General features: G+C 48.2%; 6 protein-coding genes and 1 non-coding gene across 7 annotated transcripts; 5 read left to right on the forward strand and 2 right to left on the reverse strand.

The window, feature by feature from the left end:
* Positions 1-1,049: 1,049 nt before the first annotated feature.
* Positions 1,050-1,364, forward strand: VTN00DRAFT_3805 (uncharacterized protein; the record flags this gene model as incomplete). Its single annotated transcript, XM_069430163.1, has 1 exon — positions 1,050-1,364. One exon carries the CDS (start codon positions 1,050-1,052, stop codon positions 1,362-1,364), a length of 315 nt encoding a protein of 104 aa, XP_069289326.1.
* Positions 1,365-2,181: 817 nt separating this feature from the next.
* VTN00DRAFT_3806 (uncharacterized protein) lies at positions 2,182-3,185 on the forward strand (the record flags this gene model as incomplete). Its single annotated transcript, XM_069430164.1, has 5 exons — positions 2,182-2,229; positions 2,291-2,586; positions 2,666-2,754; positions 2,825-3,033; positions 3,096-3,185. 5 exons carry the CDS (start codon positions 2,182-2,184, stop codon positions 3,183-3,185), a joined length of 732 nt encoding a protein of 243 aa, XP_069289327.1.
* Positions 3,186-4,739: 1,554 nt separating this feature from the next.
* On the reverse strand, positions 4,740-7,277 carry VTN00DRAFT_3807 (uncharacterized protein; the record flags this gene model as incomplete). The annotated part of the gene is made up of 3 exons (XM_069430165.1): positions 4,740-5,300; positions 5,452-5,519; positions 6,995-7,277. 3 exons carry the CDS (start codon positions 7,275-7,277, stop codon positions 4,740-4,742), a joined length of 912 nt encoding a protein of 303 aa, XP_069289328.1.
* A 65-nt stretch (positions 7,278-7,342) lies between these two features.
* On the reverse strand, positions 7,343-7,467 carry VTN00DRAFT_t82. The gene has a single exon. It is a non-coding gene; the product is annotated as a tRNA-Ile (tRNA).
* Positions 7,468-8,711: 1,244 nt separating this feature from the next.
* VTN00DRAFT_3808 (uncharacterized protein) lies at positions 8,712-9,351 on the forward strand (the record flags this gene model as incomplete). The annotated part of the gene is made up of 3 exons (XM_069430166.1): positions 8,712-8,854; positions 8,917-9,027; positions 9,135-9,351. The coding sequence occupies 3 exons, from the start codon at positions 8,712-8,714 to the stop codon at positions 9,349-9,351; spliced, it is 471 nt and encodes a 156-aa protein (XP_069289329.1).
* Positions 9,352-11,067: 1,716 nt separating this feature from the next.
* Positions 11,068-12,510, forward strand: VTN00DRAFT_3809 (uncharacterized protein; the record flags this gene model as incomplete). Its single annotated transcript, XM_069430167.1, has 6 exons — positions 11,068-11,267; positions 11,377-11,565; positions 11,636-11,667; positions 11,728-11,917; positions 11,986-12,013; positions 12,082-12,510. 6 exons carry the CDS (start codon positions 11,068-11,070, stop codon positions 12,508-12,510), a joined length of 1,068 nt encoding a protein of 355 aa, XP_069289330.1.
* A 492-nt stretch (positions 12,511-13,002) lies between these two features.
* On the forward strand, positions 13,003-14,364 carry VTN00DRAFT_3810 (uncharacterized protein; the record flags this gene model as incomplete). Its single annotated transcript, XM_069430169.1, has 1 exon — positions 13,003-14,364. The coding sequence occupies one exon, from the start codon at positions 13,003-13,005 to the stop codon at positions 14,362-14,364; it is 1,362 nt and encodes a 453-aa protein (XP_069289331.1).
* Positions 14,365-15,503: the final 1,139 nt, after the last annotated feature.

Raw genomic sequence — 15,503 nt, forward strand, 5'->3', positions numbered from 1 at the left:
GACGAAAGAAAATTAGTACTTAAATTTTCATTGTCAAAATATTATCAAGTGGCACTTTCTGCTCCTCATGGACAAAAAGTCTTATTAAGAGCGGAGTATCCAAGTTGATTGTGATCTTGGGCATACTGATAGGGCCGAACTGATAAGCAAAAAGGCTCGTGATTGGCATTTCATCTGCGGGATTCTACGTTGATTGAGAGGGGTTTCCTGATAAGATAAACGCTTTGTATACATTACTGATGGCCGCGTATGCCAGTTTCCTTCTGTGTTGTTTCAAATTCTACATTTCTAAAAATTATTGTCCTATTCCTCTTTTTTCTTGGGGGTGACTCTAGTTACGTCGAGATCTAAGGATATCGAAGATGTCCAGCATACGGTATGTCTGTTCGGGAAGTTCCTGCATTGAGTACTCTATGTACAGTGGTACCTACCTGATCCATGGATGCCGAAAAGCTCAACTCTGGAAGCAGCTCTCTAAACTTAGTGTAGAGAGCATAAAATAAGACAGGTCTGGCAGGGAATAGAGTGTCTCTAGACAACATAGAAAGGCCATCTGAGGAAAGGTTAACGTACTTTATGCAAACTCTAGACAAAGTTGATAGATGACTGGGACAGGTCTAACTTAGGAGTAGGTTCGGGGGCGGGGAGGCGGGGAAGCCGAAGGAACTATCCACTCTGCATCTCTGGAAATCCGACGTTATCCAACCATATTCTGTGGCGGAATGTAACTTCTGTCTCTTGTGTCGAAAGGACTGAGATGGTAAGTTGCCCACCCGTCATCCTTATATCACCATCGCCACCCCGCGTTATAAGTATAAGGGAGGGAAACCCAGCGGGCTGCGAAGTTTAAACTTATCTCCATAGTGATCAAGTTCACTAAATCCTACAGAATCTCGGTAGGTGTTACCTTTTCATTCATCTATTACCCTGAGATTTATCCATTAAAGGAGGGTTCTCACTTTGTATAACAACAATCACCAAAACAACCTAGCCTACTTTCTACCTACCTACCTACCCACTAGGGTCAAGATCACACCCAAATCCGCACCATGGGTGGCTCCAAGACCGAAACCGCCATCAGATTCCCCGAAGCCCAGGACCAGAAGCGGAGGATCCGCAACACCACGCAAGACCGCAAATGGGCACAACGGATGCAGGAGCGGGCCAAGCGCTCGCCGGAGCGGGCGGCAAACGCAACCGCCTGGCCGGTGGAGCAGTTACTCGAGACGACCATGGACAACGATGGTAACCCCGTCCCTGATCCCGTCCAGTTCAGCGATGGAGTGAAGGCCAGGAGGACCGGCGTACAGAAGGACGAGCAGGATATGGTCGAGGCGATGAATGATGCTATGACTGCGGAGTAAGACGGTCAAGGAGAGCTATGGGATGAAATGGGATAGACGATACGAAACGCGGATAGTGCATGTGTCATTTTTTGCTAGTTTGAGCTTGTACAGTATAAATATCGGAAAATATATATTTTATATCAGAGAACCGTTTACTATAACATTTGCCAAATGCTTGATATGCAAGCTTAAAAAGTATATAGACATCTTTACAGATAGATTAGAAATTAACAACTTAGATTCGTAGTTTCACAAGAATGTATAAAATTGAAAGGCCTATTAAGCCTGCAGACAATGAATTTTGTTTGTCTTGAAGACGATGCAGCTGTCATGAGAAAGGCAGTTATGGGAATCATGAAGTCTACTAATTCTCGTTTGGAGGGAAGGATGTTTTCCAACAGATCGTCGAGCGGAGTATATCTCCATACGGTGGAGAGCCAGAGAAACCCCGCGCGGGACAAAGAGCCATGACGCCAGAGGCGAGAGACGCGCCCAAGGTCCTGACGTCGTGGAGAGCCACAACATCCGACTCTCAGCGGATATGCAGCTCCCTGTTGGCTTGTTTGGGTCATACAGGATAGAAATTGCACCATCCGAGCTGTGGTTGGGGAGACTTTGCGTGATTACTTATCGTGTTCCTTAACTTACAAAGTCTTGTCGGAATTTATAAGCAACGGAACACGGCCCACTGCCGAGCCCGAGAAAGGCATACGCAGTACATATCAAGAGCTGCTGCAGCTCCAACTTCACCACGGGAGTGGTATTCTCAATTCTCTCTACTTGCGGTCCATTATCTCTATACTACTTCCTAGTTTGATATTCCCAATCTATAACAATGGCAGCCAAAGCTTTTGCTATCATTGCAGGCGTCGGTGCCGGCACGGTAAGTCACCTCAAATTAAGTAAATTGTCTCTTGTTAGCATACGCTGACCGATCACAAAAGGGAGCTTCCGTCGCCAGGAGATTTGCCAAGGCATACCCGGTCGTGCTCCTGGCCCGGAATCCCGCGAACTACGAGCCTGTCGCCGAGGAGATAAACGCCAGCGGAGGCAAGGCCATTGGCATCCGCGCGGACCTCTCGGACTCCAAGAGCGTCCAGGAGGCCTTTGAGAAGATCGCGCAGCAGTTCCCCGATCTCCCTCTTGCTGCGGCCATCTTCAACCCCGGAGGGGGGTTTGTGCGCAAGCCCTTCCTCGAGCTGACTGAGGAGGAATTTGATAGCGGGTACCTTAGTCAAGGGTGCGGTTGCTCAGCCCCAATCTATGCTATTCTTTTTTCAATTGCTCGAGACCATGCCACTGACATCTGGAACAAACAGAAAGGGTGCATTCAACTTCTCCAAGTCCACACTTCCCTTGCTCTTGAAGTCCACGAACCTGGAGTACCCACCAACTCTGATCTTCACTGGTACGTTACAGGTTACTGATACAGCATGTGCAGTGGTACTTCCGGGACAGAAAGCTAACAATATCACAAGGCGCCACCGCCAGCGTCAGAGGATCCGCCAACTGTGCGGGATTTGCGTCGGGCAAGTTTGCTCTCCGGGCTTTGGCGCAGTCGCTTGCCAGGGAGTTCGGTCCAAAGGGCGTGCACGTCAGCCATGCGATCATCGATGGAGTCATCGATATTCCAAGGACGAAGAGCTGGGCTTTCGAGCATCCCGATGCGAAACTCAACCCTGAATCGGTAAGATATCATATCTGTAAGACTTGGATATATTGATAGATTGCTGACTTACTGGATGTTAGATTGCGGACTCGTACTGGCATCTGCATACCCAGCCAAGGACGACATTCGCTTTCGAGCTTGACCTGAGGCCTTATGTGGAGAGGTGGTGAAGAAAGAAAGGAATTCGACGAAGATAGCCCTTGCAGACTATTGTAGCCCTTGAAGACTATTGTAGCCCTATTGCAGACAAATTTATGCAGGTATTTGGAGGTTTGAATTTGTGAGTATTATGCCGTTAATAACCTAAATCATGAATCTTGCATTGATAATATTTCCTGCTGTATGTGAACCATCAAGTAAAGTTTAATCCGGCTCATTGAGCTCAGTTATAAGTCCATAGGATGACTTGTGGGACAAAGCCCTTACACTCAAATAACACCAAGGACGATAAGAAAAATTCTGGGTATACAAAAAAAATTTTTATATGAAGATACCGTTGATGTATGGGCTCACAAGCTGCCTCTGTGTAGCTTAAACAGATCAGAGAATCAGACAATGGAACAATCTTCCGTCTTCATACCTCAATCGATAATATAAGTTGCCGTGTAGCCAATTCGAGAGGTCGCTTATAGGAGGGAATCAGCATTGCTGGGAGTAGATGCTGGTATATCTGCAGATTCATCTCTTTTCATATGATCCGCATCCAAGAGATTATCCAGGCTCAGGGCGTCCATGAGTTCATGGATGGTGTATTCCCCCAAGTACTCACCCTCATCGATTTTTACATCTGGAAAAGAGTCAGAACTGTATTCAGTGTCAGAGGGTTAATACTGTTTACCTTTGACAATCCAGTGATTGGGATTACGTGAATCCAGTCCACGCTTTGTGAGAGCAGGCGGATCTTCAAATTTTACCGTGCAAGTCGTAGTTTTAAGTGATATTTATTTTAACTACTCCATGATTAACCACTGCTCTGGGAGGACAACATACAGGGCGTTGGACCCGCGCGAACGCTGAATCTGGGATTGCCATGAAGTTGACTCCGCCTACTACGTAGTTCAACCCTGTCCCTGGATTTACGCTGGGGTTATCCAGTGCAGACGAGTCAAAGTAGCCGCCTTGTACAGGAAGGTTGTTTTGATTGACAGTGTGGCTGAAAAGATTGAGAGTATACCTCTTTTCAACCTATCCAGTGACATCCTTAGACCATGAGTTTCCTTGTAATTCCTATGTGAAAGCATAAGTCAGTGCCCAATAGTGGTTGTATGAAGTACTACTCACTGTATCCTTAATATTCGATATCATGGGAATTTATCGTTCCCTGTAAGCTCTGCTGCCGTTGAGGGTCACATGCAACTTCCTATGACAGAGGATTTGGTTAGCCCCAGACGATCATTGATACAGAGGACGTATACATACAGCTCCGGTACCGCCTTCCTCTGATGCATCGACTGGAAGCTTCGGTCAGTACGTGTGCCGTCGAGGTGAGATGATAAAAAGTCCGCGGTGCACCTACATGGAAATTCATCACATGATGTGTTGTCTGTATACCCACACATATCCGTGTAATCTTGATCCTTCGGGTTCTTGTTCCTGTTCTTTTCCCTATTTTTATATGCAGTTTGAACGGCCTTTGGCCAAAGATTTCTCTTCAGATCAACACACTCCTTCGTCTTGCCCTTCCTATTTGGACCACATGCCTCCCTGCGGTTAGTACTATCCTTTTAACTGTCAAGTTCATTAAATGTGAGCAGGGTAGACGCACCAGTCAAGGGTTCAAATGGCTTGGCAGCTTTAGTGTCTTCGCTGTATTTTGTCATCTCTGTATCACGGAAAGGGTCGCAATTGTAGAATGGAGCGGGCGGGAAGTAACGGACGTTACTTCTTTTTGACGACGAATCTGATTCGCACTCTTCGAATTCACTAGGAAGAATGCTGCTTTTACCCGGACAGGCGAAGAGTCCTCCGAAGAGGGGAGTATCGTCGGTGTTATCGACGAGCGCTGTGGAACGTTTCGCACGCTGCTTCGTGCCCGTATCATCGTTGGAGGAATAGTCAATACATTGCTGGTCTATGAGAGAGATTGGATCATCTGGCGAAGCAACCTCATGGTCTCCACCCCAGTTCATTCTCGTTTGAAGCAGCCTCGACCTTGTAATAGTAGCCGAAGTTCTCTTCGTCTGGGTAGGTGAAGAGATATGAAGAATCCACGGGGCCAGATGTGGTAGCGGATGGAGGGTCGCAGCAAAGTTTGAACTTTCCGTCCCCAGCACAGAAGTACTCGCCTTTGATGGGGATATCAACAAGCTCTGATCGTTGAATAATCAACAATTTATTACTTGAGTATGATTCATCACAGCCATGCCAAGCACAATCCTTATATGTAGCTGTCGATAATTAGTTATGTCCACACACTGGAAAATGAGCTCCACTCACTTCTGGATGGACAACAGAACCTAGAAGTGCCAGCACATCTTTCAGAGTTCTCGAGTTCTCAACCAGATCTAGAATTAAGTCACTGGGTCAGATTTTCCATATAGAAACATGAAATCAATGTATTTTCAACAGAAGGAAGCAGGAAATACATACTAGGACCTGCTGAGAGAGATTGATTCTGAAACATGTAAAAGTAACTGAGGCATGATCCCTCACAGGGGGTCCAGTAGCACGGATTCAACTCAGCCATTGTGTCTCAACACGAGGAACGGGTGTTAATCATGCATGAGACTGAACCTGTGCGGTCGTTGTAGTGATCTCGGACCAACTCAAACTTGTTTCCAGAACAGAAACCATCAGTACCGCCAGTACATAACCCATCTGTCGAGCCACCTGTAGGAGTATGTAGGTATGGCATTAGTTGGGCAACAGATGAGTCGATACTGAGCATTACTGTCCTCGTGCTCAGTAGTCTTTCCAATTTTGCACAGCTTGTCATCAGGGTCTTCAATGACACCCAGTGATCCCTTCTGAATGTAATCCAACACGCTATATCCAGTCTTACACTGACCAGTGTTGTAATCTACGCAGCCAGTGATATCACAGTTGGCTCCTGTATAAGCATTATAGGAGTGGACAGGCGTTTCCCCATTTGCAGAACTTTCTGATCCGCCTTCTAACAAGGCAGAACCATCAACACTTCCCCCAATGGGGGCACTGAGAGCTTGCCAGTTTTATGTGTCTCGATTCAGAGCCCATATCATGATTCCCCAGGCGGTGTCCATTGGCCCAGTCCACCTTCTGCTTCATAGTCATGTTGTTATCAAAGAATACACATTGATCGTTGTTCCAAATATATACATGATAGTGTCCTTTTCCGCCCAGAAGGGACCCAAATCGGAGAGTTCCACCATATCCATGATTTCTAAAACAACTGTTAGTTCTACTTTCTCCCATGAAAGAAAGTTGTGTGTACTTCGGAGGGAGAACATCGTCCAAATATGGTGTAAAGATTAGAATTTTTGAGCGGAAAAGAGGATATTACCCACTTTTGTATGAAAGGATATCTTGGGTGGCTGTACAGGCACCAGGATTCCCTCAAACAGCAAAGGGGCAGCTAGGTTCAATGCAGGTCTTATCCTTCAGGGTGAAGGAACGACTATAGAATCCAATTCCCATTACAATCTTCGACGGGTCAACGTTATTTCTCCAAAAAGGTCCATGGCCGTGGCAATTTCCGTCAGGTTAGTATGTGCTCCAACGACATTTCCTATATATGGGTAATCACCATCCCAGACACCATAAAGATTGTATGTCATCATGTTAGCCCAGTCGGCCACCATCCTCGGTTAGATACGCAGGAACATCGAAGTTGCGAAGATACCAATAGCTGGCGGGGATGGAGAGTTTGTGCCCGCTGGCATTAAAGGTAGAACGAAGCTGTTTGATCAGGAGTCCGAGGTTCACCTTATCCTCTTTGCTACCACCCCTGTCACTATCCACAAGGTACTCCCAATCAAGATCAACACCATCAAACCCATACTTGATGAGATTGTAAAGGAGACACGACCGTCTTTGGTGGACGCCATTTGAGACCAGTATTTTGCGGTGGCGTCATTGTTAAATGACCATCCACCGATGGACAGGAAGCGGCCGAGGGAAAGGTTGTTTACCTTGAGCTCGACAAATTCTGCAATCAGGGTATCGGTATCATTGGGTTCATCCGCTGTGAACACAATCTCCCATCCGTCATCTGTGGGTTGGAACAGCGCAAATGCCCAGTTGACGTGGGTGAGACTGTTCGCAGCGAGCGCTGGGACGCCCATGAATCGCAGGTGCGTCTCTTGGACCAACTCTCATAGAGGCGAGAGAAAAAAAACAGAACGAAATATGCACTAGCCGCGAATCGAACGCGGATCCATTGCTTGGAACTGGAGAGTGTTAGATTAGAATTGCAGGTAAGGACCTAGAAAGAAGGACATACGGCAACGATGATAACCATTACACCACTAGTGCTGACTGTTGAAATCGTGGCAACTTCGAAAACAGCTCCCTTAATTCAGAGTCGGCCCATGTATTGGCCGCGCACAAGCCATTCTTCAAGACATCATTCCACGAGCAAGATGGCTCCGTGGGATAGAAACAGCCATTTTGGCATCCCAAATCGCAGATATCGCTGGTAGTGCCGCAGGAGCCATACGCGGAGGAACAGACGTTAAGAGGGCAGCTAGCATGCGTCTTTACCACATTCCGCAGTAGCATTGCAATTGCTCACACTCGTGGAGCCGCACTGCTTCTCCTTGTCATAACCACATAGCTGGACATTTGAAGAGTTGTTAGAAAAAGAGGGAGGTGGCTCTTTATCAATCAACAAAATACTCACTCCGGTAGTTTCCCCCTCGTCAATACCTAAGCATCAAGAGCCTGGCTCTTATTAACCCACTTCTTTCCACCGGTCGCTCTATGCCAGTGTTTCTTCTATCCTTCAGGTCTCCCAGATCGAAGAGGCCTACTCCAGTCCGCACTGTCAACTTTAATGCTTTTCTTCTCGTATTGCTGTTCATCCGCTTAACAACGTGCAGAGACAGAGCCGGCGGGAAAGAACAGGGCCCGTTTTCAAACACGTTACAGCACCAAAAGTAGGGGAAAAGCAACGATGCCACTGTGTGTGAAAAAGAAGCACTGGTCGGGAGGTTTGCCCTCATTCGTGAAATGTCATCCAGCGGCTGGCGAAAGTTTGTTGCGGGAAAATGGGTGTCCCGCGAACATGCTTGACTGGCGAATGATGAAGATGAGCACTATGAAGATCGGCAAAGACGTCCACTGGAGGAATTCTGGGTGGGCCCCAGTAGATCAATAACTACGTAATGTAAGTTGTGAATTTTCGATGTATCCATCGTTAAAACTTGGTATTGCGGCCGATACTGGATTCTACTTACCCAGTCCTATCAAGATTCAGCCTCTGATGACAACGAACTGTCGCGTTACAAGGTAAGTCCATCAGAATTGCTCAAGGATGATGCTGTCGAGAAAAGGAAGACCAGCTTTCTTAATAACAGGAATCATACAACAAACATCCAACATACAGCGGTATACCAGATGTATACGTTATCACACCTATCTCGTCGCTGGAGCTGCATGCGCCTTTTGTGAAACGTCTGATTCTTTTCTTTGAATGGGACATAGCACGAGAATGGAACCACGCAGCATCCACGGCGATACTGACCCCTGTTTCCGAAGGTCCAGAGGCAGAGATTACAATGGACACATTTAAACTTGCCCAATCCGTTCAGTGTCCTGACTTTAGTGATATGGGTATGACTGCTGATGGGACAATCGTATTCGACTACATAGGGCCTTTCTTTCTGGTCGACGGGCACACGTTTAAGACAGGCTTAGGACTGTAGTGCGAATTTAAAACCAATGGCACTGTCAGTTATGCGTCCCGTGCCCAAACTTGCTCAGTCCGGGTTCTCAAATAACTGGCGTCTGGTCTATACGTTGGGGCATCAACCTTGACGAGACACTAGATGAAGATTGGGAGTTCGACCCTAATGATATTATCTCTGATGAACCGTGAGTGATAATTTTTTATCCATCGCTAATTTCTCATTCTTTCCTTTTCCCACTTTTGCCAAAAGACAGGCTCATGTACCGAGAGTACTGATTACTTCCCGATGTAGAGTCAATATGAAAGAGCCCATTATGAACCTCCTTTACGTTGACAATAAGGAAAAGAAGCCCTTGCTGGAGAAATATGCACCCGGCTATGCTGAGCGTCAAGGAGGTGGTCTTGCTGCGCCTTACAACTTGGAGAAATTACAGATTGACAGCGAGTTCGGGAAACCAGAGGTAAAATTCTTCAAGGTGATTATTGAACAACCGGAGACTACGCAGTAGTGACAGTGGGGCTCTAGGGTAGTCAGTTTTTTCACTTCTGCCATCACGAAGTATTCTGCGATTGGAAACACATATTAGTATAGTTATGTGGTGTAGAACACTTAGAAGTTAGGGGAGTATGTGTGTTACATATTTCCAATGATTATATGTGTCAATGCGGAATTTTCCTTTTATAAATATATCTTATCCCTAACCCACCTTGCTACCAATACTTGTTTGCCTTGGGGGGGAAAAAAAGAAGAAGAAGAACAGGAAGAAAAATACCCTTTTTAGGGTTGTATCTTCTCACTGAGCAAAGACATAAGCACCTCATTTTAAAGTGGCCGCGTCTAGAAGAGGAGACCCAAAGTCCGTTGGTAAACCCTATCTATCCTGTTCGTGTAGCTACATGTAGCCGAGCGCTTCTGAGAGGAAAACCTCTCTCCATGGGCACGTCCACAGCAAGAAACTGAAAATCTTCCTCCTTCACATGAATACTTAGTTATATATGCGCCATTCTCTCCATTTTGAATGCAAATATATACTTGACAAGAAGCCCAAGTTCAAATAGTCCTGATGTTTTCTCCAATCCAAGATGGACATTTTGAGAGCCCAGCCTACTGTAAAGAATATAGCTTCTATCGTTCAATCAACCTGTAGATCGTTGACCAGACCCTGGTTGCTACGTGTAGAAGGCTTTCTTTAATGGCGGAGCCAGGTTCACCCGTACCGGGCTCGCCTGCCTCCTGTGAGTCAGCCTGCTTCCTGCTTTCCACAACATCACAATCCACATCTCCTACACATCTTCCCAATATTAAATATTTTCGTAACACATTATTTTTTTTTCAGTCTGCAAGTACTAGGTCATCGGGCTTACATCTCGGCAATGGGGTCGTCATGGGGCCCCGTAAGACATAATCTTCCAACCGAGGAAGACGACAGCGCGGTATCCCCCGCACCCCAGTATCTTGCTTTCATTCTTGTCTTCATTATACTTGTTGGCTACCTCTTTCTCGCAGACTCACCTATCATTGTTGGACGGAGCCTGAGCCTCCGTCGGCAATGACCACGTGGTACTGGGCTCGTCTTAACTCCGGATACCGCACATATACAGAATACATCTCCATCCAACCCGGGGTGCCTTACGAACTCCTGCTATTCCCCAGACCATGTCGGTGGCTTACCCTAGTCCACCACTCCGGCTTACCCCGGATCTATCCCGCCTACTTCAAGTTTCAACATTCTTGCCTTTCCTATATCCCTTTCGCTATGGCTGGAAGCTACTCAGTCAGTTGAACGTACTGAAATCTAGACCACGCAAATGTCCGAGCGTCCTCAGATCTAGACCTTCGAGACCCATCTATGCTGTTCCAGCCCCGCAAGCGGCAGTTCAAGCAACGGTCTAGACAGCAAGTCAAGCATGTTTATGTCGCTGGTGGTTGCGTCAACTGTACCATTGGCTGTAGCTACGGGCTAAGCTTTCTGGCTATACTCCCCCAGTCTGGGGTTCAGCCACGTTGAAGGATGTCAGGATAGTCACGGAATCAGCTCTTTAGAAAGAGCGAGGGTGCCCAACCGGCCTTAAAGAGTGTCTCCCCTCGCCCGCAAAATGCCACACCATGTCGTCTGCGGGTGTCTCATCTGGCGGCAGCGAGTTATCCCTGAATACGTGCATTTGCAGTCTCTGTGCCTCTCATAGTATATACTTGGTCCCTGCTGTTGTATAACATCTCTGCGATGATGTCTTCCCCAGACGAACTCGCCCGTATGCGGACATATGACGTGGAGATTGGTATCTCCGAGGCCATCAGGCGGCATGCCACCCGGCACGTTGTACCCCCAAAGCCTGTCTCTGAACGAACCTTAAACTTCGAGCACAGACGGCCACGGTGGCTCCGGGAGTGTGTCGCAGAGGCCACTGGCGTTTTCTTCTATGTGTACGTTGCTTTGGCCGTAAAGCCTCTCGACACCGCAATACGCCCCCGGTTTGATACGACCTCTATACTGATCCCCTGTTTGCTGATGTGTTCTGCTCGATTTACCTAGCTTCTCTGGCCTCTGCTCAATAGCAAGCTTCATCCTGAACTCCCAGAATGAACTGGGGGTCACGGCGTATGGGAGCTTCTTCCAGATCGGATGGGCCTTTGCAACTGGGATCATGTTCGCCATTATTGTCGCGGGTCCTACCTCTGGCGGGCACTTCAACCCGGCTGTCACGATCTGTTTTGCGTTGTGGTAAGTATAGTCAATTGCCATCTGATTATGCGGATTATCGTATCAGGGTTTGGTTGCTGAATCTCCTTAGGCAGGGATTCCCGTGGAAGAAGGTCCCTCATTGTATGTCCTTGAGCATATTCGATATTCTTTCGATGTGGCTGAGTGTTAATATGATTGCAGACATCTTCTCCCAGATCATCGGTTCAATGGTTGCCGGTCTGTTGGTGATGGGGATGTACTGGCAGGAGATCAAGAAGCTCAAGGAGGCAACGCTGGCTGCTCATCAGCCGCTGGTATCTGCTACTGGCCCTGCGGGGATTCTCGTCTCATTCCCGGGCGCTGATCAGACCAATCTGGGCTATCTTTTCTTGTATGTCTATGATTCCTTGATGAACGTCTCTTTCTGCGTGATATCAGCTGACAATACCTTCTTTGAAGCGTCGAATTCTTCGTCGACTCCTTTATTGTAAGTAGCGTTCGGCTGAAATCCATTCAATTCACAAGCAAGTCTTAACCATGATACAATGAAAACAGGGCCTCGTCATCTGGTCCTCCATCGACCCTGCAAACCCATTCGTCTCACCCACCACCGCGCCCATCGTCATCGGGATGGCATACGGAGTGATGGTCTGGGGCGTCGCGCCGCTCACCATTTCCACGAACCTCGCGAGGGACCTGGGCTGCCGGATTGTCGCGGCGATGTTCTTCGGCGGCGAGGCTTTCGCATACCGTTCGTACTGTTGGATCGCCATCCTGGTTAATGTACCAGCCACGATCTTCTCGACTCTCTTCTATGAGGTCTTTCTGCGAGACTCGCTGGCGAAGATCGGGACTGGAAAGGCCAGTCATAAGGATGGGGAGGAGGGGCTAAGGAGGTTTCTGACTAAGACGGGGGCGCTTGAGGGACCCAAGACTGAGAGATCGGGAAATTCGACGCACATTGAGGTGATGAAGAGTTCCTAGTACAGTCATAGCAGCGTGGACTGCTCCTACTATTTCTTGGACTTCATGTTCCTTCCAGCTGGAGGACTGTCCTATATATTGGTAGGTCTAGTACTGCATGTTGCTCAGGCGCTAGAAAGACAGCAAATGTAAATGAACTCAAACAGTGCCAAAGAATTAGAACCCTCTAGAAAAAGACTACGTTTATGAGCGGAATGGTTTCCCAGAATGGGTGTACACAACACAGTATGCATCCGCTGACTAAGCAGCATCGGTCGTTAAGTTAGTTAAGTAAACGTCACCGGGCCTTCATCTCCAACTCCGCAATCTCGAACATCTCACGCTTCATTCACCCCCAATGGGCGTTCGGTCGGAAGTCCGCGCCTGAGATACCCTTCTATCTGCAAGCAATTACCTCATCAACCTCCACATAACCCGATCAGGCGTGCGAAAAACAACAGACACCCATACCTACCTACCACCGGACTACGCGAAGGCGACGACGACGCAATAATGGTCCTCGACGACGCCTCCCCGCAGGCCACGGATGGCTTCCAAGACGGCGGCGCCGCCGAGAACAAAGACCCCTACTTCACGCGCAGCGATCCCACTTCCCCCTTCGCAAAGTACTACCCTCTCCAGGTGAAGCCGGAGCTGATCGTGCGGCCGGACATCTTCACCTCGGCCCTGGGCTTCCTGGGCCGGCGCAACTGGGAGAAGCGGTTCACGGAGGAGACGGCGTCGCGGATCGAGAACGTCAAGGTGCTGATCGAGCGGTACCCGACGCAGGAGGAGCTGGACGCCTTCGTCCAGCACAGCAGCCGGGCGCTGTACCAGGCGCGGGTGGGCATCCCGCTGGGCTTCGCCGCGGGGGCCGTCTTCACCTGGAAATCGGCGACGAGGAAGTCGGAGGAGCTGCGCACCATCGGCCTCCACAACCCGGCCGTGCTGTGGGAGTACATCAAGGTGGTGGCGCGCGCGGATCCCCCGGCTTTCCGGCAGGCGGTGGTCGCGACGGGCGCGAAGCTGTTCGGATGGACCGTCCTGGGCGCGACGCTGTCCTCGGTCTACGCGACGTGGAACTTCGCGGCCAATTCGCTGACGGATTCCCGGCTGGATCGGTTCCGACAGGATGTGAGGAATCAGAAACCGGAGGATATCCAGAAGAGAAGACTCCAGTCCGTCAGCGAGAGGTATCAACAGGTTCGCCGGGCCAGGGAACAAGAACAACAAGCTGGTGGCCTGGCAAAGAGCCCTGTTACTACCATCAGCCAGGACACCTACGGCGGCGTCGCCGCAGATACATACGACGTATCACAACCGAAAGACCAAACCCGGACATTCACAGACCGACCAAGCACAAAAGAACTACCCCTTGACCGAACCCGCATCGCAACCGAAGCTCAACGACGAACCACCACACCCAGCGACAGCTCATCCGGCTACGACTTCTTCGACGACGATGCCAGCCCCATCGCATCCGAATACAGAACCGACACCACCACCTCCCAACAACAACAACAACGCCAACGACAATCCTTCGGCGGAAGCGCCTGGGAACGCATCCGCCAGCAGAACATCAACATGGGACCCACCCAGCAGACCCGACCACAAGCCTTCCGCGGACCTCGAGAACCCCAGTATCAACAGCAGCAAGATCAATACCAAAGTGGCACTACTAACGCCGCCGACATGTCCGCATCATACGCCAAAGAAGAGCGCGACAAGCAGCGCGAGAGGGAACAGGCCCAGCGCGACTTCGACCGCATGCTGGAGAACGAGAGGCGGATTTCCGCGGACGATCCTGCTGTGACTGGGTCTGAGACCAGTGGTGGGCAGCAGGGCGGGCGGAGAGGATGGGGTTGGAATCGATAATCTGTGAAGTAGCATTCCTCATGGAAATTCCATTTCTATCCTATCCTATCCTGCCCTACACCGCGGAATTCAGGACTTTGTATTTTTCTTTTCCTTTTCATTTTACCCTTCTTTTGGAATCCTTTGTATACATACAATACATACCACAGATCGGGATGTCATTATTTCAATTTACACCGAGTATTTAGTTAGCTAGCTAGCTAGCAAGTCATCTTTTAGGAAACGAATATGAGAGACGGATAGAAGTAACAAAAATTCAACAGATTTGATTTTAGATGCTAACGATTCAAAATAAATAAGATGCCTACGGCGGGAGGTGGCATCTTCCCTTCCAACAAGTGACGTCATAAATTATCTCCACGATCCAGGGCGAAAAAGCTTAATCGATTAAACTCAATTAAATGCCCCAGCTTCCTCCCCTTTTCTGAAGATAAATGACAACGGCAACACCCACGCAATTGATCGATCGGTCACACCCTACCTAGATACTCTACTTACATACATACAAGCGTGCACGTTTGCACACGCATACATGGAACATGGATACATCACTCGACGAAGAAGAAACAGAAACAAGTTCTTTTCTGAATACCCTTGCGGACGAGGAACTTTAGAAAGGAAAGAACGTAAAGACAACCGAAGATTTGTAAATACATAAATCACAAAACCACCGTTGAAGAAAGAGACTAGGCAATAAAATGGGAAATTGAAGAAACTTTCAAGAGGGGAGGAAATAAAAGAGACGAGGAAAATGAGCAGGTTATTAATTAGAAACGAAAAAAATCTCTTGGAAATGAAGGATCTGCTTTGTCGATCAATACCGACGTTGTATGTTTGGAGGTTTATATGGCGGAGTAGGGAGGGGCACCATTTGGGTGTATGTGTGATATGTGCTGTGGGATCTCAACGATTATGTGACATTCAGATCACGAAAGACAAATTGCGTGGCAATATTTCAGATGAATGGAATCGACGCTGGAGAAAAAGTATCCTAGGAGAGTCAACAAAGACAGGGGAGTAATTGGAATGAGAAAACAAGACTTCCAAAGTAGGAAGACATAAGAAAGCTGGCGAAACTGGGTAGATAAAGTGAGTTTGGGTAATTACAAATAGACATAAATCCAACAAATTTCTTTTTC

Source organism: Thermoascus crustaceus (assembly GCF_041956765.1).
Source record: "Thermoascus crustaceus strain CBS 181.67 unplaced genomic scaffold VTN00scaffold_2, whole genome shotgun sequence".
Taxonomy (NCBI): domain Eukaryota; kingdom Fungi; phylum Ascomycota; class Eurotiomycetes; order Eurotiales; family Thermoascaceae; genus Thermoascus; species Thermoascus crustaceus.